We start from the raw sequence: 20,041 nt of genomic DNA on the forward strand, positions 1-20,041 counted from the left end.
TTGACTTCATAACTCTTGTTTCCGAGGAAAGCATGCAAAACATAATGAAATAAAACAAAGGTATTCAGTTACATTCTGCACAGTAGTGGCAGAACTCTAGATAGGATAGCCTGCAAAAATTCAGTGAAATGATATTACATTTACATCTCTTTAAGCTGAAAAAACAGATTCTGGAGTCTACTTCTCTTTTGCATTTAATTTTTTGAGGCTAGCCACACTGTTGTAAAGTAAATGCAAAGTCACTGCATAATGTTATCTGCAGATTGGTGATGCCGCACTGATGTAAGTGCTGACACAAGTGCAAGGCACAGAAAAAAAAAAAAGAAAAAAGGCTGAGGCAGCTAACAGCTCAAATTTCCCTCCCCAAATCTTCTAGGCTTCCTTACACAGTTTAACTTCTTATTTTTGTGCTCACCAAATCCTGAGGCTTTTAGATATCTGCAAGACTTCCAGCACACGTTGCCTTCCAGTTCTCACTATCAGCACCAAGCAGTTGCTTTGCAGGAAAGATTGGTCACACACAGGAACGCCCTCTCCCCATGCTGCAAAGCCACACCTCTGTACTCCAGCACATCTTCTGCTGGCATCTCTGGGAGATCTTCAGTGCTGCAAAAGTTACGGAGAGAATGAAGCAGCAGAGGGCTATCTTTGTGTCTGGCACACAGATCCATCAGAAGCTGCTTTTGTGGAGAGCAGGATCTGCCCCTAAGCATCAGTTACCACAGGGATGCGGTGAACCATTACAAAAACAAAACCAAAGCACAAGTTGAAGGAAGGTCCCCTGGTGCTCTAACACCCATTTTTCTTAATCACCTTTCCCAACTGCAATTAACTCATCGTCCTCCACCAACTCTGCCTTGGGTATTAGTGTCACATACTGGAAATCGCTGTAACACGTTACAGGATTTCATAAAACAAAGCATGCCAACTTTATGCAGTACAGCTAGGGGAAAAGAAAGATTTACACTTGTCTTCCTTATGCAAACATCCACAACTGTAACTTACACCCAACTATCCTGCTGGGCCAACAGGCAGGATCACACTCAGGTGCGCCAAACAAGAGATACTGTAATGAGGATTACCAGGAGACGCTTCAAATGCGCTTGACTCCTAGTAGGACGCCCAAAGCCCTAGTGGTAGCACACAGAATAACTCTCACCCCTACCCTGTACTCAACTGGCTGCCCGCTCGCCCTCAGCATCCCCATAAGCAGCAGCACACCCACCTGAAGAGCGCTCAGTCCCTCCCTCAGCTCCTCCCACCCCACCACTCTTCTCACGCCGCCCCTCCCGCGCACCGCACCTACACTTACTTACTTGCTTGCTTGCTTGCTTGCTTGCTCACTCCTTCGCCCGCCTCCTTGCTTCGTGCCGTGTGATTGGCTATCCATAACCGGGCCCCACCTCCCGCCCCTCGCCGATTGGCCGCTGTGCCCGCGCAGCCATTCGGTTGGATGCCGCGCTGACGAGCGGGCGGGTGGGCGGGCGGTAGCGGCGCTGCCATTGGCGGGAAGGCGCGGGCCTGCGAGCTGTGCTGGGCCGGCCGGCGGGGCGAGGGCCCAACTGCTATTGTTGCCGCATCGCCGAGGAGAGCGGCCGGTGCGCAGCCATGAGCGGCGGCGTTTACGGCGGAGGTGAGTCCGGCACCGCGAGACCGCTGAGCTCGCGCCGTCACGTGAGGCGCCGCGTGCCCGCCCGTCCCGCCGCTCCCTCGGGGCCCAGCAGCGGCGCGGCCCCGGCCCGGCTCCCTCCCGGCTCCCTCCCGCCGCCCTCCCGCCGCGCCGCTCCCGGCCCCGCCGGTGCCCCGTGCGCGAGGGAAGAGGAGGCCGCCACGGACCTCGTCCGCGCCTCTACCGGCACCGCTCCGCCGAGAGGCGGCCCTGCACGGCGGTCCCGGGCTGGTGGCGGTGCTGCGATGCCGGGCGGGAGTCTGAGGGTTTGGATTTCTTTAAGAAGTCGTGGAAGATCGGAGCCCCGGGCAGGAGGGCGGTTCGGAGTGCGGCACCCCAACCTGCGGGGCTGGGGCGTCTGGCTCCGGCTGCCCACGCTCGGGTTCCGGCCGACTCGGGGCGATCCCGGCCTGCCTCTGTTCGTGCGAGTTTTTGACAGCTTGGTGTCGGAGTCGGCGCTCAAATGTCTGTTTCCGTGCATCACAGATCACGTTGCTTTGTTTAAAGCTCACCCTGTGCCACCCCCTGCCGTGTGCCGGCTGCCCCCTCCAGCTCGGGCTGCCCAGGGCCAAGGAACCTGGCACACAGCTCTGGGCAGCGGTGCCGGGGCTTCATTCCCCTCTCTGAAAAATTTCTCCCTAACATCTGATCTAAATCTCTTCCTTTATTTTGGAACTACTTCTCCTTGTCCTATCACTATCAAACCATGTACAAAATCAGTTTCTCTCTGTTTATAAGCTGCCTTAAAGTACTAGAAGGCTACAACAAGATTTCCCTGGAACCTTCTCTAAGCTAAGCAAAACCAGCTCCCTTTCTCCACAGGAGAGGTGCTTCAGCCCTTTGATTGTCTCCTTGACCCTCCTCCGCACCCACTCCAACATTTCCTCATCCTTATGCTTGGGGCTACAGGCCTGGATGTGGTACTCCAACTGGGAATTGGCAAAGGCAGAGCAGAGGACAGTCACCTTCCTCACCCTGCTGGCCACCCCTCTTCTGATGCAGCTTGGGTTACTGTTAGTTTCTGGGCTGCAGGCACACACTACTAGCTCATGTCCAGCTGCTTGAGCCTCAAGTCCTGTGCAGCACCTCGTATGTCGCCTTGTTGAACGTCATGAAGTTTATGTGGACTCCCTTCTCAAGCTTGTATTTAGATACAACCCTCTTCTGTTAAAATTACTGTATTAGTTATGCCAATGAAAGGTATTGCAATGTCCTAGTTACGGCCTATCTGGAAACTCCTGATGGCTCTCAGCTTGAATTCTGAATAGAGAAGTTTCTCTGTGTCTTGGGAAACATGCCTTTATCATGTTGGTTTTTTTTGTTTGCTTTTTTCTGGCAAGCAAAGTAGACAGAAGAGAAAGTTCAGGTCAGGATTGTAATAGAGCACAATAATCATTTACCACCTCTTTGTTAACAATCTTTTCAGATGAAGTTGGAGCTCTTGTTTTTGACATTGGCTCGTATACAGTGAGAGCAGGCTATGCAGGCGAAGACTGTCCAAAGGTAAGAATCTCTATGAACTCAGTGAAATTATAACTGGGGTTTAGAACTTGTTTTTTAGTTATAAGCTTCTAGAATATACTGTTTATTACTCTTAGTATTTAAGGAAAACTGAATTTTTTAGCAAAAAAAAAAAAACCCACAACGAAAATGAATAATTTTTATTGATATCTTACCTTTTGCTTTACAGGTTGATTTTCCTACAGCTATAGGTGTGGTGCTAGAAAGAGACAATGGCAGCACTCTGATGGAGATAGATGGTGACAAAGGCAAACAAGGGGGCCCAACTTACTACATAGACACCAATGCCCTGAGAGTCCCAAGGGAAAATATGGAGGCCATTTCACCTTTAAAAAATGGAATGAGTATGGTGCTCTGTCTTTTTTACCTATTTTTAAGATACCATTGCTGGGCTACAAAAAGTCATAGCTTTCATGTAAACAGATGCTATACATGTCAACTGTTTTTTCCCTTAGAGAACAGGCTCATAAAGAAGAGGTTCTGCTTTCACTAAAGAAATTTTAATGCAGTAATGAGCATTTTTATGTCTTAGTGGGAGACTTGTAAATTCTTGTTTATTTGATGGCTTTAATTTAGCTATCTCCTTTGATAAAACAATAAAGAAGCAATTTTTGGAAATAGTTCCTAAGATTGTTCCCGTAATGTGTATGGACACAGGCTATGAGCCATCAGAATGGATATTTGATTTACAAAATACATAAAGCATACATACTACATCGGTGGACTTTTATTATAACTTATCTGCTATCATGATGTTTATAGAAAAAGAAAGAGAGAATTTGGCAAAGCAGGAGGGGTATAGGTCTGCTGAGGACAGCTTTTGACTGAAGAGCTTTTTGGGAAAAAAAGCATCAGGAAACCTTTATGTGGATTTATGAAGTGGATCAAAAGTTAGAAGTAACTAATCTGCTTGCTTCAATGTCATTGCAGTTGAAGACTGGGATAGTTTCCAGGCAATTTTGGATCATACTTACAAGATGCATATTAAGTCTGAAGCGAGTTTGCATCCTGTCCTTATGTCTGAAGCACCAGTGAGTAAAAGAAGTTTTAAATTTTGAGGAGTCTTGATCTTCGTGCTGAATCTACAGACATTAGTCTTGGAGAAATCCAACTTTGGCATGTAGGTTAAGGCTGTTAAAACTGAAGTACTGTGTGGGTTTTGGAAAGTATTCTCAGTAAGAAACATGCCAAAAAATCCCAACGATTTGAAAGAATTTTCATGAGTTTTATTAGAAAGTACTTACTATGTGTTACTGTGTTTCATGTATTAAAAAAAAAGTATAAAATAAAAAATAATATTCTCACTTAACAGACTAGAATAAAAGCAAAAAGTTGTCTGCATGTCTCATGTTACACTTAATCCATCTTTGCATTCAGCCTACCATCTAACATGTGACAGAGTAACATGTGCAGTGGAGGAGTTTTAATTTCATTTTTGCAAGTGGCTCTGTAATGTAAGTGAAGTGGATGAATGCAGATTTCTGGAGAAAAATGGGAACAAAGTTACTGTCGTTTAGTAATGGTCAGTGCAGTGGAGATGCCAAGTCACAGCCTGAAGCAGTGATTGAGCACCTGGTGGGAAGGCAGGGCCGCCCAGGAGAGCTCAGGTGCATGTGATGTATCTGAGTGACTAGAAGGGGTGGAGCCAGGGTGCACCCTTTCCTAGACCTCACTTAAGGGCTGGCAGTGGAGGTGAGGGTGTTTTGTTGGGGATTCCTGTGTGCCTGAGGCTTCCGAAGATAAGTACCTTCTTTTCTTTCTGTGTCTATGGCTGCTGCATTTGGGTTTGTCCTCATTTGCTGTAGCTAAAGGCTTTGCTGCTCCGTTATTGTTGCTGTGCTTTCTGTCACATTAGGGTGATACACTCGAAGGGCATAAGATCTGAAGGCGTTAAAGTAGACCTGTAATCCAAGTATTTTGCCTGCTTTCTGTACGTTTGCTTTCTGTACTTTTAAGTTGAAGGAATGTATTAATGTTTTCAAATAGTATTAGAATAATGAAGTTTTTAAGGAAATAAATTACTAGAAATCTATTTCTGGATAGAATTTTGATTTGATTTGTAATTCTGGCTTTAATAATTCCAATTACTACTTCACTTCTGTTTGCTTTCTTTTATTATGCTCAAATGATCCTCAAGAAAGCCTGACTCCTTTTTATTTACTTGTTTGTATTTTTTTTTCTTCTCTTAGTGGAATACCAGAGCAAAGCGTGAGAAACTGACTGAATTGATGTTTGAACACTACAACATCCCTGCTTTTTTCTTGTGTAAAACTGCTGTTCTAACAGCGTATCCTTTGGAATGTTGTGATGGGTTTTTAGTTTTTTTTTTTTTTTTTTTTTTTTTTTATCTGTGGAAATTACATAAACCTATTCTAGGCAACTCCTAGTTTAACACTGTCCAATTTTTCTTCCTTGAATTAGGTTTTCCATAAACATCTAGGGAGGAAGTAAACAACTTTGATTTCTGAGCTTTAAGTTCAGTTTTGAAGTTCTCCCAATCTGGCTGTTGTCCTTTAAGGTGATGTCTTTTTTTCTGATTTGCCTTTTTTTCTCCCCTCTCTTTTTTTTTTGTTGTTAGTTTGTTTTCATTTTATACCATGAGTAAGAACACTAAAAGACCTAAATAGCGTTGTCCAAACTGAGTACTGTAACTAGACATTTACGTTCCCATAGCCTTAAGATGAATATTTGTAGCTGTTTTGAAATAATAACATGTTTTCACCTTTAGAATCTAAATGAGTTGAATGTGTATTGAGGTTACTGATAGTATTGACTTGGATTTATTGACTTGGATTGCCATCTTTGTCCAAAGCTAAGTGTTCTGTCGATTGGGTTGTGCACTCTGTAGGAAGGTGATGTGCCTGGGAGAATAGCAAACCGGATTGTAGAGCTGAGGAATTAAACACTGGCATTCCTAATTAAACACTGGCATTCCCAGTTATCCTTAAATCGTATGTTACTTTTTAAGATGAGAATTATGCTACTTTCTTTAATTGTTTCGACTAGTTTTGCTAATGGGAGATCTACAGGTCTCATCTTGGATAGCGGAGCAACACATACCACTGCTATCCCAGTGCATGATGGATATGTACTTCAGCAAGGTAAAGTCTTCTTGGATAACAGCACAGCAGTATCAAAGTCAAGTTGGCTCGTTTTCGGCTTTTACAGTTTAACTACTGCTTTTAAACTTATCTCTTCCCTTAAATATGAAAAATGAAACACAACCAAACATCCAACTGTGTCTCTGTGGGAGAGTTCATTCTGTTTTCAGTTCTTTATGAGTTTGATGGTATGGGTTGTTGTTTTTATCTTTTAGGTATTGTAAAATCACCACTAGCAGGAGACTTTATTACTATGCAGTGCAGAGAACTGTTTCAGGAAATGAATATAGAGATAATCCCTCCATATATGATTGCTTCAAAGGTGGGAAAGTACATTTAGTGTTTGTTTGGGGGAGGGGGGGTGCGAGGGAAGAGCTTAAATGGTGAACTCGTGGTTATGTTCCCCTCAACTTCAGGAGGCAGTTCGTGAGGGCTCACCAGCAAATTGGAAAAGAAAAGAGAAGTTACCCCAGGTCACTAGGTCTTGGCACAACTACATGTGTAATGTAAGTATGTCACTTCTCCAACTCAGTCTCCCTGGGCATCCCATAACAAAATCTTGTTTGCAAGTATGTGAGGTTTTCTTCTTCAGGAACTAGAAAATGTTTAAAAAAAACAAACAAAAAACCAAAAACCTCAGTTCTGTAAGTTTTACTGAATTATTGACTGACATTCTTGTAACCATATAATTCTTATCTCCCTAGTGTGTCATTCAGGACTTCCAAGCTTCTGTCCTCCAAGTGTCAGATTCAACCTATGATGAACAGTATGTCGCTCTTTTCCTCCTTGTGAAATTAGTTAACAGTTTTGCATGGAATGCTTTGCTGTTCATTGCTGTTGGCTTGTTTTATTTAGAGATAAAGCAAAGGTAGATAACATCTATTTATTTAAGTGGAGAAATAGTATGCATCCAGGTGGTAGCTTATTTAATATTCCATAGGATCATAATATTATCAAAAGCATCATTTAGAGAAATCACAGCATTCTCACTGGTTTATAATGCTACTTAGATAATATTCTGTTTACATTGTATTTTAATGTGTTGCTTTCTGAATGCTCTAGGGTAGCTGCACAGATGCCAACAGTTCATTATGAGTTCCCCAATGGCTATAACTGTGACTTTGGTGCTGAGCGTCTAAAAATTCCTGAGGGATTATTTGACCCTTCTAATGTAAAGGTAAAACAACTATGATATGTAACAATGAGGAGGCTTTAAATTAGTGATTTATTACATGGTTTCCCTTTGTATGGTGTCCCTAACTTCCTGATTTGTGTGTGTGTTTATATCTTGTGGTTCTCTTATCAGTTAATTTGCTCTGTGTTGACTTGTTAGGCTTGGGAAAGTAACAGAAGAAATGTAGTTCAAGAATGAGATGTGCTGGATGTTTCTTGGGAAAACAATAATGTTTTTCACTTTCCATTGCAATGTTTTGCTCTCTTCGATAAATTAGATGAATTCAGCTCATTCGGGCCTTTTATGTACTTTGGGTTTTTTTTTTGTTTGAAGTGAAAATGTGTGAATTACTGATTTTAATTTTAGGGTTTGTCTGGTAACACGATGTTGGGTGTGAGTCACGTTGTCACGACAAGCGTTGGGATGTGTGATATAGACATCAGGCCGGTAAGTGCTCACCATGTCCAAGTTAAGGCACAGATTTCACTGATTCTGTTTTTCTTACTTGGAGGTGGGTGATAACGGAGTATGAATTTCCTAGGGTAATTGTAATGCATAGTAATGCTGTAAGTATGATGTATTTGGGAATACCAATGTAGGCTTACTGTTTTGTTTTACAAAATGCCTAAGTCAGGATATTGGACTTAAACTCAGTGTTTCTATCTGTGTCAGTAGCTAATGTCTGTTTCTGACTGAACTTGTGTAACGTTCATTGGATTGGCATTTTTCTTCGTACTTTGCATGTTTTCTTGCATCAGCCTGGCAAATGTATTTCTTAAACATAACCAATTGAGTGGAACTTCTGGGTGTGAGTGAAAGGAAGGGAAGAGGTTTTAAAGGAAAACCTTTTGGTTTAAACATCATTCTCACATTCTCAGAACTCAACTTGAAAAGACTCAGATTTGATGTGCAGTGCATGGAGGGTTGATTGAAAAACTTCCTCTTAACAAGGGTGTCAGGCTGTGTGAACTAGAGCACGATTCGTGTTCAGTGTTAGTGTGCAGCATTAGCAAGATGGAAAACTTAGAGTGCTCTCAGGTTTTTTCCTTTGCTATTGGAACATCCAGTTGGGAGTCCTTTGGAGCCAGGAGTTAGAGTCAATGATCTTTATGGGACCTTCCCAACTCAATTCTGTGATTCAGCTGAAAGGAAACCAATAGCTTGGATAGAGGATATATGTATGACTGTAGGGCTCTATAACAGAAGGATATATACTGTGAAGTCATTTAGAATCATTAATCACAGCTCCTATCTTCCTTGTATAGTATGTTATTGAGCTCTCACGAGATGTTTTTCACATGAGTAATAAATTGTATTGTGAGAGGTAGTATTGTTTATATGAAATGATGCATTATTGTTATTGATTACATGTGTTTGCATGTCATTCCTTTGTGCTCTGTGGAAGTTGTTTTCAGAATGATTTTGGAATTAATGTAGGTTTCTTATTCTCTTTTCAGGGCCTCTATGGCAGTGTGATTGTAGCAGGAGGGAACACACTAATACAGAGTTTCACAGACAGATTGAACAGAGAGCTATCTCAGAAAACTCCACCGGTAAGACAACTCTTCAAATTCTGTTATTTATCATTTTGCTTTTCTGCTGCATATGTTAATGGTCTCTGTTAGGAGATGAGATAGAAACGGCATATACTTCTGCTGAAGCATAGCTTTGCTTGGATTCTAAATGCAGGGCAGATGAGCTCTGTTGTAAGTTGAATAAGATTGATCTTTTCCACCTGCATGTTAGCACATACACAGAGTTCTTTGTGTTGTCCTCATGTTACTAAAGGGCACCAGCCTCCTGCAATTTGTATCTGATTTTCTTTCTTTTGTTTTACTTCATTTTCTATGCAGAGCATGCGTCTGAAATTGATAGCAAACAACACCACAGTGGAGCGGAGGTTCAGCTCGTGGATTGGTGGTTCAATTTTGGCTTCTTTGGTTAGTAAACCCATGTTACTACATTATGCAGCAGTATTGCCCAAAAAATTAAGGTCAGATAAGTATGCATTGAAGAGTTCATGCTAATGGAGCAATAATGATCTGAATTTTTCCAATTGATCTGAATGTAACTTGCCACCTTCTGTATTTAATGACAGTGTGCAGGCTTGAAATACAGTGTCTAAAAATATTGTGTAGGTAGTGCATCATGAAGGTTGCAAGTCTGTTTCTTTATGGTGTGCATGAACTTGATTGTCCAGGTTACTGAACATTGGAATGGTTAGTGGGAATTCCTGTAGCAGTATCAGACTGAAACCAGCTTTGGGTACTGCATCTTGCAGTCTGAGTTTAATCTCCAGTAGGGGAAAAAATCAAAGGGAATTGACTGAAGCATGTGGAGTCAAATCCTCTTTCTTTATTTGATGGAAAAACAAGAAAATCTTTACATTAATGAAGAGTGAAGCACATTTCTCCTAACCTTTATGTTTCTGGTTTGTTGTTGTTTTGTTTTTGTAGGGTACTTTTCAACAAATGTGGATTTCTAAGCAAGAATATGAAGAAGGAGGGAAACAATGTGTAGAAAGAAAATGTCCTTAAACCTCTTGCTGTGAAAACTGCTGCTTCCTCAGCGCTTCTTCTGACTTATAGCTTTAGCATACTCAGGAATGGGATGGACTTTTTTGTAGAAAGTTTATATTAGATTTTTTGCATAATTCAGGTTCCATTTTTAACAAACCTTAGAGATTTTGAGAGACCTAATTGGTACTATCATAGAAGAGGGATGTTATGTCCTTTGTAAAGCAATAATTCGTATAACAAGTATTTTATAATTTTGTATAAATGTCTATTTTCTCTAGTATCTTTTCCTGGGAATAGCTTTACCAGTTAACCAACAGAGGCATAACCTTGCAAATGCCTGCACCATTTTATTAAAAAAAACCCTACTTTCACATATTAGTCTTCCTTTGCTAGTACTTTGGCCTTAAATTGCTCTTCTCTCAAAAATAAAACTTGCTCTTCTGTATTTGAGCAACCTTGTGAGTACTTGCAGAGAAAGTTACTCTTCTGTTTTAAAAATCCAACTTTGTATTTACTAATCTGCTATAGGTGGGTCAGTTCAGAGTGAATTTCTACCCTCTGATGACAGTGTTACATTCCATTTAGTGAATGTTATATTACACACTGGTCTGCTAATTTTCCATTATGGAGCAATTTCAGTCAGTAAATCATTACTGCTTTCCAGCTAGTTTCTAAGAATGTATATAACACGCTGAATGCCTTAGTGATGTAGATGAGAAGCAGAGCTTTTTAGAGACAGGGAATGTAAGGCAGAGAATTCTTTCCAAGACTGGCAGAATAGTCATAGACCTCAGGATGTGGCTTTACATTTTGAAATGAACTGTAACTTAGGGGTGCAGTCACAATTTGTTTACTGCTGGGTTAGCTCCCTTAGCTGACTTGGCAAGGTCAGTAAGTGCCTGCACTTGGCATGAGGTGTGTGTGCTCAGGCAGAGGAAGCAGGGGGATATTTTTTTTTTTCCAGCAGGAACTGTTATTAAGCTGCAGCTCTGTGTTGCTGTTTAGCTTACTCTATTTCACAGCTGTGTGATGTTCTGTATTGTGGCACAGTGGAGTTTTGCTCTTTATTTTAAAGGCAGTGAGAAACCAAATAGCATTTAACTGATATAAAAACATGTGAACAATAATTGCTACATTTTCAGTATCCTAGAAAACCTCAAGGGTAAATAGGGATGGGGCCTCTAGATGAGAAGTTTCATGTTACCTCCAAGCAATAAAGTAATTTATCAAAACAGCCTGTTTTTTGTCATACCATAATACACATCATTTGATTCTTGGATAAAGTTGTTTGCTTCACGTTTCTGAAGCTTCTGACAAACTATATTTGTGTCAGCAAGTGAGGCAAACTTAAAGTCAGCTACACTGCATGACAAACTGCTTGCTGTTGTCAAGCTGGGAAGGAAAAGACTTGATTGAGGTTGCATTCAAGTAGAATGTGAAATGTCAGCTGAACTTGTATCTTATCAGGTCAGAACTGTGTTAGAAGTTAGAATGAGGAGAGAAAGTAGGTGCCTTGTTTGTTTCTCCATGAATTGAATGTAAATTTCAGGCTTTTCTTCTGTGGCATGCATGTAAGTTTCAGTGATTATCTACTTTGTATCTTTATAAAACTACACTACAATGGCAGTATATGTGAATGGCCTAACACTTCATGATGAGCAAAGTATTTTCTGGGGCTTTATCACCATTTTAAAGAGTTTCTGACTATGAAGTAGGTATTTTGTGTAATGTAGAGAATTAACTGAAGGTCTCAGTGGTGGGGATAGATTTATCTGCTTCATTTTCTGTTGCCCTGGAGTATCTACTGTTTTATCAGATTATACTGCATAGTAAATTATTGAGAAGGTGGTTTTATTCTCAATTTTTACACCATCTGATTTGAAGGTTAAAAGCTGCCATGAAGTAGTGTTTACCACCAAGTGAGACCAATAGATAAGGAAAAGGTTGCTTACCTTTCTGCTTCAATTGCAGAGAAGACTACTGCCAGTCTTCCTACACTTGGCTTACTGCAAAATAACAGCGCACCTGTGTTTGAAATGGTCTGGATTCAAAATCTAGAAATGTAGGTATTAAGACTGCATTTTTTTAAAAGCTGATATTAAATATTTGATCTTTGTTAAAAAGCCAGATTCACAGTAGGGAAAAGTTCCTTGCAGCTCATTGAAGAGCTCAGTTAATAACAGTATATTTTCCCTGTGTGTTTATGTAGAACATACACATAACAGGTGATGATTCCAGAGCTACAGAACATCAGGGAACAAGGTATGGGATGTGAGCTTCAGATGCTCTCATAAAACTCTGTTTTCAGTACAGATTTGTTAAACTAAAGCAGCTAAATACCCCCCTACACTTCATACTTTTGTCTGGCTGCTTTTTACTGTTAGTAAGGTATGATTCACTTTATAGTACTTGGTTAAGGTATAACTTTCCGAATGTTTCTTCAAATAAGTGTTATGATTAATTTTTGAGTTATGCACTGAAGCAGCTCTTTAATTTCAAATCACAAATTTAATTTAGCTTAAGTTGAGATAGAGGCCGTGAGGGAATGCTCAGTCAAGTTGTTCACTGGCTTCAAAACTTGTTTCCATGTTCCGGTTGCAAAGACACTCAGACAATTGCTTGCAGCACTCTTCAGGATGTTACTGGCTCTGAGATTTTACAGCAAGGTGAGGAAATTTTTTTTCTAATAGTTTCTGCTTCTTCTTCTCCAAGTTTTGCCTTCTGTTCCTTAGACGTAAGTATTTTTCAAGTCTAAGCCTGAAATAAAGTAGTGTGGTTAGAAACAGAGACTGCAATGACCCTAATAAACTCACTAATCAAATAGAGGCTCCCACTGAGTATGACTTCAGTATTAATTTGTCTTTGATAAGCAGAAATGCCTGCAAAGCATACTCCTTAATACCTTCTGCTTTTGAATTCTACAGTGATTACAGTCTTAGGGGGCACCTTGCATATTTTGCATATGAAATGACTTAGATTTCAACTTCATAAGCAGTTAAATCTCTTAACTAAGATAAGAACAAACTGCAATTGATAAAGCCTCGTTTTCAGTCTACTATCTATTTAAAGGAAAAAATTCCTTGAAAAGTGAAAGGAGGAACATAACAGAAAAGTATTTTCAATTGAAAAATGTTTTACCTGATGAAACGGTTCACATGAGGTAAATAATAAAATTTCCTTTTTTTGTATTTCTTGTTCAGGTACCATGGTATTGGCCATTCCTTGTATGAATACCTGTTAAAGACACACAAAAGTGATTATAGAATGCATAGTCTGGTAGAATTCCAAGACACTGATAGAAAATTCTTGGGTGAAAGCACGGTCTGATCAGTACAGCCCAGAACTTGTAATTAATGGTTGAGTTTAGGTACAGAATCACTTAGCATGTTACAGCCATATGAAAGTAAATAAAGCATCGTCTAAATGCAACTAGCAAACATGCTTCAATGTAATATACAGATCTTGACTAAGAGAGATACCATGGGAGAACTTCAAATATATGAAGAAGTTATCTTTTCCATACCAGTAGGTGCGTCCCAAGAAGTCATTTCTCCACTCTCCAGGTACTGGCTTTTCATGGCCAGTTTGTAGAAGTCTCAAAGCAATTTCTCTCTCTTTGACAACCAAGTCAATATTTTTCATAGACTTCTGTACCTGGAAATAAGAGCTGGTTTTAGGACCAACAAAGCACATTGCTTACAACTTAAAGATCTCAAATGGATATCTGACAAAATATAAAGGAAAGCATAGCTAAAATCAGCTAGGAACTCCATTGTATTTTCCACAATTGTGGCCAAGTGAAACAGCTTAATTGGGTTTATATGCTGGCATACTAGAAAATGGGTGCTTTACAAAGCTAAGTTACAAACAGAACAGATGGGGAGGGAGGTGTGAACATTAAAGAGCAGTGACTGCTGATAGTGATGAAAGTAGAGAGCTCTGGAGCAGGGAAAGGAAGGGAGCAGAAGAAGCAAATAGCTACTGTATGCATTTCTGTCAGATGACTTGTATTAGCTGCTTGCTAATATAGCTCGTATTTTGTTGTCTGCTTACAGCTTCAGTGCCCGCTGACTGGTAAGAAAGCTGTAGAGAATGTTTTTTAAGAATTTTCTAGAAATCCTCTAGTGCAGCTCCAGTGAGTAAAGACACAAATATTTATTCTATGACAAGTGAAGAGGCCTTCCCCCTGTGTTGCTTGAGCAAAGCATGTGTGTTCATGCTAACAAAAAGAAATTCAGAAATGGTCTTTAACAAGCCTGAAAGCACTTCACCTTCCATGCAGCAATTTTGCTTAAGTTAAATTTTCAGCTAATATGACAAAAGTTACCTTTTCTAATCGTTCTGGACTTGGCATGGGCTTCTGCTGTCGTTTTGATTCTTGTTCTAAAGTTAAAAGCATGTTCTTTTCCTTTAGTAGGACATACCTAGATCAGAAAATACAGTGCTTTAAAATAATTTTTTGGATACAGAAGCAGTTACTCACTGGCCTGCTGGACTGGAGAGAAGTTATCCAGCCTACATCCCCTATCCTGTAAAATTTTAATTAAAAAAAAAAAAAAAAAAAAGCAAAGACACTGACAACTGGAGGCAGTCAGCAGATAGTCAGCATCCAACCTACAGCATGAGGCTGAGGGAGATGGGTTCACTTGAAGAAAAGGTATAGGTGGGAAGTGTTAACGCTACATCATAAAAGAGCTGCTTTTAAAGAAGAGAAGCTACTTTGATAGAACTTACCAAAGTTTGTGCAAGTCTTGACTGCTCTTAGCCCTTAGCTGCTTTATATTCCATGCGTCCCCTGAAAAATAAAGTAAAAAAAACCCCACTGAGTTAGAAGAATCAAGTTTTCATACTCTGAAAAGATAAGCAGCTCTTTGCAGCCTCAGCTGACTACTAACAAGTATTGTCTTGCTGAAATAGTGCCTTATCTCGGAAAGCCACCCTGGAGGGTATTCAGCTCTGTTTTGGTGATGTAAATACACTGAAAATGCACTGTGCTTTTGTGTTTGCTCAAGGCCAGGAACCAGGAAAGCTCTGTGACAAATTCTTACAGCGCTGTGCATTTGGACACAGATCCTGTCATACACCGACCCCTCACACAGAGGATCGGAAGCGCTGAACGGAACTCACCGGACTTCACTGTTTTCTCTCCCCAGTTTTTTGGGTCATCGAAGAACTCTTCCAGGCCCTTCCGAGGCAGCGTAGTGTGCAGAAGCCTTACGTGGCAAAGGGGCTCGGCCTGCGCCAGGCTCTCGTGGCGCCGGTTCTGCGTGAAGCTGCGTAGCGATTAAAGGAAAAGCGACGTTTCATAGGAAAAAACAGCATTCCGTTCGTACAGCCGGAATCCTTCCTTCTCCCCGGGACTCCCGCCGCAACCCGCGCCTCCAGCCCGGCTCTGTCGGCAGCCCCCCGCCCTGTACGCACCCGGGCAGTCCGGCAGCCGCTGGGCCCGGGCGCGCTCCAGTCAGCCGCAGCGCGACCGCGAGGCGCCGACCCAGGGCGGCCATCGCCGTGGCGGCCGCCATCTTCCCTCGGCGCCGCGGATGGCGTCTCCCGAGAGCGCCGGAAGTAGAGGTGACGCTCTGCCCTCTGCTAAGATGGCGCCCGCCCAGCTTCAACCGCGTCATCCGGCTCCGCCCCTGTGCCAGTCCCGGCCATGGCGGCAATGAGCCTGGTACTGCGGGCGGCCGCTGCTTGGGGAGCGCGGCGGGCGGCGGGCTGCGCTCGTCTCCCCCGCCTCTCCGGGGCCGTCCGTCTTCCCGGCACCGTCGGTAGGGTCTTAGTGGCTGTAGGAACGTAGGGTGGGGAGCGTTGGGTGCGAGGTGACCTTGGGGAGCGGAGGGAAAGGTGACCCGGGCAGGGGAACGGGAGGCCGCGGCGTGGGGCGTGGGGCGTGGGGCTGTGGCGGCAAGCGGGGACCGCACTGGGGCTGTGCCGGGGCCGTGACGAGGGCTGCGCTGTTGGCCTCGGCCTGGTGCGGTCGCTGACGGGATTAATGTGCCGTGCTTTGGTTCTGCTTTCAGCTCCGGTGCGATACAGCAGTGGCCATGGGAAGAGAATGTTTATCATCAAGGCGACGAGCTTTTACGACACTCGGTTTCTGAATATGCTGGTGAGTAAAGGCAGGCTGAACGTATTTGGTGTAACACCCCGTTGTGTGTCAGAATGCCTAAAATAGAATTTCTGCTGGCGCTGTTCACACGAGTAAGAATTGTCTGTCCTGTGCTGTAACATCAGAGTCTGGTGAAGAGCAAAAAGAATCAGGATGGAGCGTGGGGGAGAAGTTGCGATGAGTGGTTGAGCTGATGCTGCGTTAGCATTCTTAAAATGTGTGTCTGTACTCATATATGCATAATCTGCAGCTGCTTTCTAGTTCAACCCTCTTTTCAAAACATCTTAGGTTACTTTTCTGCAGGATTTGCCTCCAGTTGTCAATAACATGAGAGATTTAGCCTAAGGAATGTGACCCAAGTTCAACCCTTGAGAAGCAAGGTTTTGGATAAAGCCCATTATGATGAGTAATAACCAACCTGATCCTGCTCTGTTAGTGTGATTGGGCTTCCTTTATCTGTCTTCTGCAGTTACCAAAGTGAGCAGTGCCATATTCCTGTTGGATGATATTGCACTGGTGTTAGTGCCTCGTTACTGTGAAATGTTGAATGAAGCCAGTCCGCAGCAGGTGCTGAGGCAGTGTATGGGGAAAGCATTGCTATCTGCTTCTGCAGACACTGACCTCTTTGGAAGATTGAATGCTGAATTAAATGGGCCCATGAACTGATACAGCATCACTGTTCATTTGTTAATTAACTAATTTTAATCAGCAAATGGCACTACATTTCTGTCTGGACCATGAGTGTGAATCTAAGAATTACTGGCAGTGTTACATAGCTTTCAAATTTATTTCATCTAACTTTTGTCAAGTTTCTGACTTTTCCATGTTGTTTTTTCTTCTTTTTTTTTTTTTTTTCTTTTACAGAGATTCTATATATTTCTGACAGGAATACCAGCACTAATTTTCATAACATACGTCAACATCTTCATCGGTGTGTGCTCTCTCGTGACTAAGCTAAGTATATGATCATGATTAGTAAATGCATAAATGGAAATTAAGCACGCTGGATAGAGAAAAAACAGATCTTTTGAGGACCATGAAATATGCCTAACATCTATGGTAATACTGTATAAGCACTGAGAAATACAAGTCCAGTTTTTCTCTATAGTTTAAGTTGAGAGATTAGGTATTTTTCACGTGAATTTGTGATTTATGTTTTTTAATGCGAAAGGCTGAATATGAAATACTTGAATAAATAACTGTATGAAATGATCCTTCCCTGTTTTCTTTATCAGGTGAAGCTGAACTTGCAGAGATTCCTGAAGGTTATATTCCAGAGCACTGGGAATACTATAAAGTGAGTGTAGTGTGTAAAAGAGTAGTGTGAGGAACAGCTTTCCTCTTAGTACTAGTTTTGGGAGTAAAATGAATGGAGACTGGTTATGAGAATGGACGCATCCCTACCACTAGGTGTAGCAGAGCTCAAATTGTCAGAAAACTCAGAGTTCTTGCTGTAAGCACTTTGGTTTTGATAAAAGGCAACTGAACTCAGCAGTAATACTATGGCTGTTTCAACTCATTCAGACTTTTATTCCCAGTGAAATGACTTTGTATGGAAGCAGTACTTGAAAATGTTACTGGTTACAGTTAGAGGTTTGGAGTCCTTTTCTGTGATGACAGTGGCAGTTCATAGAAATTTATTTCAAAGAAAGAAAATAAATCAAGTGTCTCCTGTTAACTTATTTTTAATTTTGTCATGAAATTTTATTCTACAGCTTATCTTGGCTTTAAAAACTAGCAAAATATACCATTTTAAAGTTCTGATCTTACAAATAGTTGAGCATGTTTTTAATCTTCCTATTATTGCTTGAATGAGAGCACCCATAATGTTGATCATGTCTTCAGGACTGGGAACATGCCAAATAGTTTCAGTATGATGGCAGTTCTGTTTGGAAATTCCATTAATAACTTCTGTTTTTATATTTTCCAGCACCCTATAAGTCGGTGGATAGCTCGTTACCTCCTTGACCCACCTGAAAAGAACTATGAGAAAGAGATGGCTTTCATCCACATTGAAGCACAGAAGACTGAAATGAGGTACGTTAGACAGTTAAGGTGCTTTTAAATGCTGCTACATAATATAGTTTGTTTTGTTAGTTGGATGCTGGCACAGAGTACCTGTTTGCTTATACATCACTTGAGCTTTCATGCTTTCTGCACTGGCTGGTGCTACAGTGGAAGTTACAGTGTCTGTAATCACTGCCTTCTTAGTATTAAGATCACCAATGCTGAAATAATCCAAGGGCAGTCTTGTAAAATAACATTCTCTTTGTATTTTCTTATTACCTGTGCTTCATTAATATTTATGAGCTGTAGATGCTGAACTCATTGTTGCTCTCAGTATTGGCCGGATGTTAAACATTGATACAAGTCTGATCAAAACCAATAGATTTCATCTTCAGTGTGAGCGGTGCTCTTTCTTTCAGGCTGATGGAGTTGGAGGCACGCAGACTGATGAGACACAGGGGAGATGGACCTTGGTATCAGTACGAAACACCTGATAAAAATCTCGTTGACAATTCTATGAAAGCAACACCTGACAATTGAACAGGTTTAAGGTAGTATGTATGCTTTCAAATGCATACCAACAAATAGTGGCTTATCTGTGGAGCACATATCTTGGAAATAAAAAAAAAAACAAAAAAACGCAAGTAAGTGTTTGTTGATTCTGATATCTTGGAAGAAGTTATGTGAAAGTTCAACTTGTATAGCTGCTGAAGGTATTAGTCAGATAAAATGCCTTATGTCACTTGCTAACAATTAGTCGTTCTCTCCAGAGCTTCAATTCAGAATGGCCCTTTTGCCCTAACATGAAACAAGTTGGTAATTTTGCTAGTTATCATGTGACTTCTACTAGTTTTGAACTTTTAAAGTGAAAGGGCTTCTTTCTTTCATGCTGCCTTGTGTCAAATAGTTTATGAAAAATGAAGTAAGAACAGAAAATTCTTTTAGATCTTTGGAATATCAAGATTGTATCTGTTGTTTTAGACAAGTATTTTCTTTCTCATTGTCTGCAGTCAAACACATCTTTAACTTTGTATGTTGTTCAATGTCTGCTATTATTTTCTCTTTCACTTGCTTGTCTGCTTCTTGCTTTTTCCTTCTCTGTAGTCAGACTCAAAGACTTCTCAAACACAGAGATGAATGACTTATGTGCACTGCTTAAAACCAGACCATTCTCAGTGTAGAAGGAGGTCCTTTTGGAACACATTACATCGCTCTGTTCGTGTTGTTTTTTTTTTTTTTTCCCCTGTTTCTGTATCCCACTTTTGTGAAGTATTTCGGTAGTGAGAACGTTACTGTTTATCTGTCAGCCTTCTGCCGCTAGAGGGATGTGTTCCCTTCGGTTCTAACGGCGGCAGCCCTCAGGTTCCAAATCCATCAGAAGGATGAGGGTAGCATCTCCTGCAGCGTGCGACCCAACGTTGCCACTTTCCAATTTTTAATGGAGAGAAGCCCAAATCCTGTAGCAATCCCTGAATCTTGTGGTTTCCAACTGCTAGAAGTAGTACCAAATAACGTGAAGCAGCGTTACGCGGTCTGTCTTCAGCGAAGCCCGCCCCGTTAGCGCTGCCAGACAGAAAGACGGGATCGACTTTGTCCTTTTTGCCTGCATCGATCTTCCGCGTTACCTCGTCTTTCTTTGCGCGGCGCTCCGCGTTTACAAACGCTTCGTCAGTCACGACAGAGGCCGATAAAGAGCACAATGCTTCCCGGGTAGAACGGCGGATCCCCCGTCCTCGCCCGTCCTTCCGACACCGCGCGGCGGAGCGCAGCCCGGCGGGAACGCCCTGCGGAACGGCGCGAGCCCGGCCTCGCGGCACCTCCCGGCGGCTGAGGGCGGGCGGACGCCGCTCTGCCCCTCCTTCCGCCCCCGCCGGGACCCCCCGGTGCCGCCGCAGCTGGTGCCGCTGCCATCGGATTAAAAATAGCCTCTTCCCTCCTCCT

General features: G+C 42.0%; 3 protein-coding genes across 3 annotated transcripts; 2 read left to right on the plus strand and 1 right to left on the minus strand.

The window, feature by feature from the left end:
- Positions 1 to 1,529: 1,529 nt before the first annotated feature.
- Positions 1,530 to 11,216, plus strand: ACTL6A (actin like 6A). The gene is made up of 14 exons (XM_042820790.1): positions 1,530 to 1,633; positions 3,096 to 3,172; positions 3,360 to 3,534; positions 4,121 to 4,221; positions 5,380 to 5,477; positions 6,197 to 6,291; positions 6,507 to 6,613; positions 6,708 to 6,797; positions 6,996 to 7,057; positions 7,354 to 7,468; positions 7,832 to 7,912; positions 8,923 to 9,018; positions 9,319 to 9,405; positions 9,922 to 11,216. The coding sequence occupies exons 1-14, from the start codon at positions 1,609 to 1,611 to the stop codon at positions 10,000 to 10,002; spliced, it is 1,290 nt and encodes a 429-aa protein (XP_042676724.1). The 5' UTR covers positions 1,530 to 1,608; the 3' UTR covers positions 10,003 to 11,216.
- A 1,256-nt stretch (positions 11,217 to 12,472) lies between these two features.
- MRPL47 (mitochondrial ribosomal protein L47) lies at positions 12,473 to 15,506 on the minus strand. Its single transcript, XM_042820791.1, has 7 exons — positions 15,406 to 15,506; positions 15,112 to 15,257; positions 14,719 to 14,779; positions 14,312 to 14,408; positions 13,508 to 13,638; positions 13,123 to 13,218; positions 12,473 to 12,741 (listed from the first exon to the last, which is right to left on the minus strand). The coding sequence occupies exons 1-7, from the start codon at positions 15,504 to 15,506 to the stop codon at positions 12,624 to 12,626; spliced, it is 750 nt and encodes a 249-aa protein (XP_042676725.1). The 3' UTR covers positions 12,473 to 12,623.
- A 131-nt stretch (positions 15,507 to 15,637) lies between these two features.
- NDUFB5 (NADH:ubiquinone oxidoreductase subunit B5) lies at positions 15,638 to 18,744 on the plus strand. Its single transcript, XM_042820695.1, has 6 exons — positions 15,638 to 15,752; positions 16,005 to 16,093; positions 16,958 to 17,024; positions 17,329 to 17,390; positions 18,024 to 18,130; positions 18,520 to 18,744. Exons 1-6 carry the CDS (start codon positions 15,638 to 15,640, stop codon positions 18,638 to 18,640), a joined length of 561 nt encoding a protein of 186 aa, XP_042676629.1. The 3' UTR covers positions 18,641 to 18,744.
- Positions 18,745 to 20,041: the final 1,297 nt, after the last annotated feature.

The sequence above is a fragment of the Centrocercus urophasianus genome, unplaced genomic scaffold (genome assembly GCF_019232065.1).
Source record: "Centrocercus urophasianus isolate 14NV4802_14NV808 unplaced genomic scaffold, USGS_Curo_1.0 seq_19, whole genome shotgun sequence".
NCBI classification, from domain to species: domain Eukaryota; kingdom Metazoa; phylum Chordata; class Aves; order Galliformes; family Phasianidae; genus Centrocercus; species Centrocercus urophasianus.

What these genes read in the sequence shown, in the direction of transcription:
- NDUFB5 (XM_042820695.1), top strand. Translation starts at nt 15,638, where the DNA reads ATGGCGGCAATGAGCCTGGTACTGCGGGCGGCCGCTGCTTGGGGAGCG. An exon ending in CTCGGTTTCTGAATATGCTG is followed by an intron (nt 16,094 to 16,957) that starts GTGAGTAAAGGC and finishes TTTCTTTTACAG; the next exon opens with AGATTCTATATATTTCTGAC. An exon ending in GCACAGAAGACTGAAATGAG is followed by an intron (nt 18,131 to 18,519) that starts GTACGTTAGACA and finishes TCTTTCTTTCAG; the next exon opens with GCTGATGGAGTTGGAGGCAC.
- ACTL6A (XM_042820790.1), top strand. Translation starts at nt 1,609, where the DNA reads ATGAGCGGCGGCGTTTACGGCGGAG. An exon ending in AAAACTGCTGTTCTAACAGC is followed by an intron (nt 5,478 to 6,196) that starts GTATCCTTTGGA and finishes TGTTTCGACTAG; the next exon opens with TTTTGCTAATGGGAGATCTA. An exon ending in TATCTCAGAAAACTCCACCG is followed by an intron (nt 9,019 to 9,318) that starts GTAAGACAACTC and finishes TTTTCTATGCAG; the next exon opens with AGCATGCGTCTGAAATTGAT.
- MRPL47 (XM_042820791.1), bottom strand. Translation starts at nt 15,506, where the DNA reads ATGGCGGCCGCCACGGCGATGGCCGCCCTGGGTCGGCGCCTCGCGGTC. An exon ending in CAAGACTTGCACAAACTTTG is followed by an intron (nt 14,409 to 14,718) that starts GTAAGTTCTATC and finishes TTTCTGATCTAG; the next exon opens with GTATGTCCTACTAAAGGAAA. An exon ending in TTCTTGGGACGCACCTACTG is followed by an intron (nt 13,219 to 13,507) that starts GTATGGAAAAGA and finishes TGTCTTTAACAG; the next exon opens with GTATTCATACAAGGAATGGC.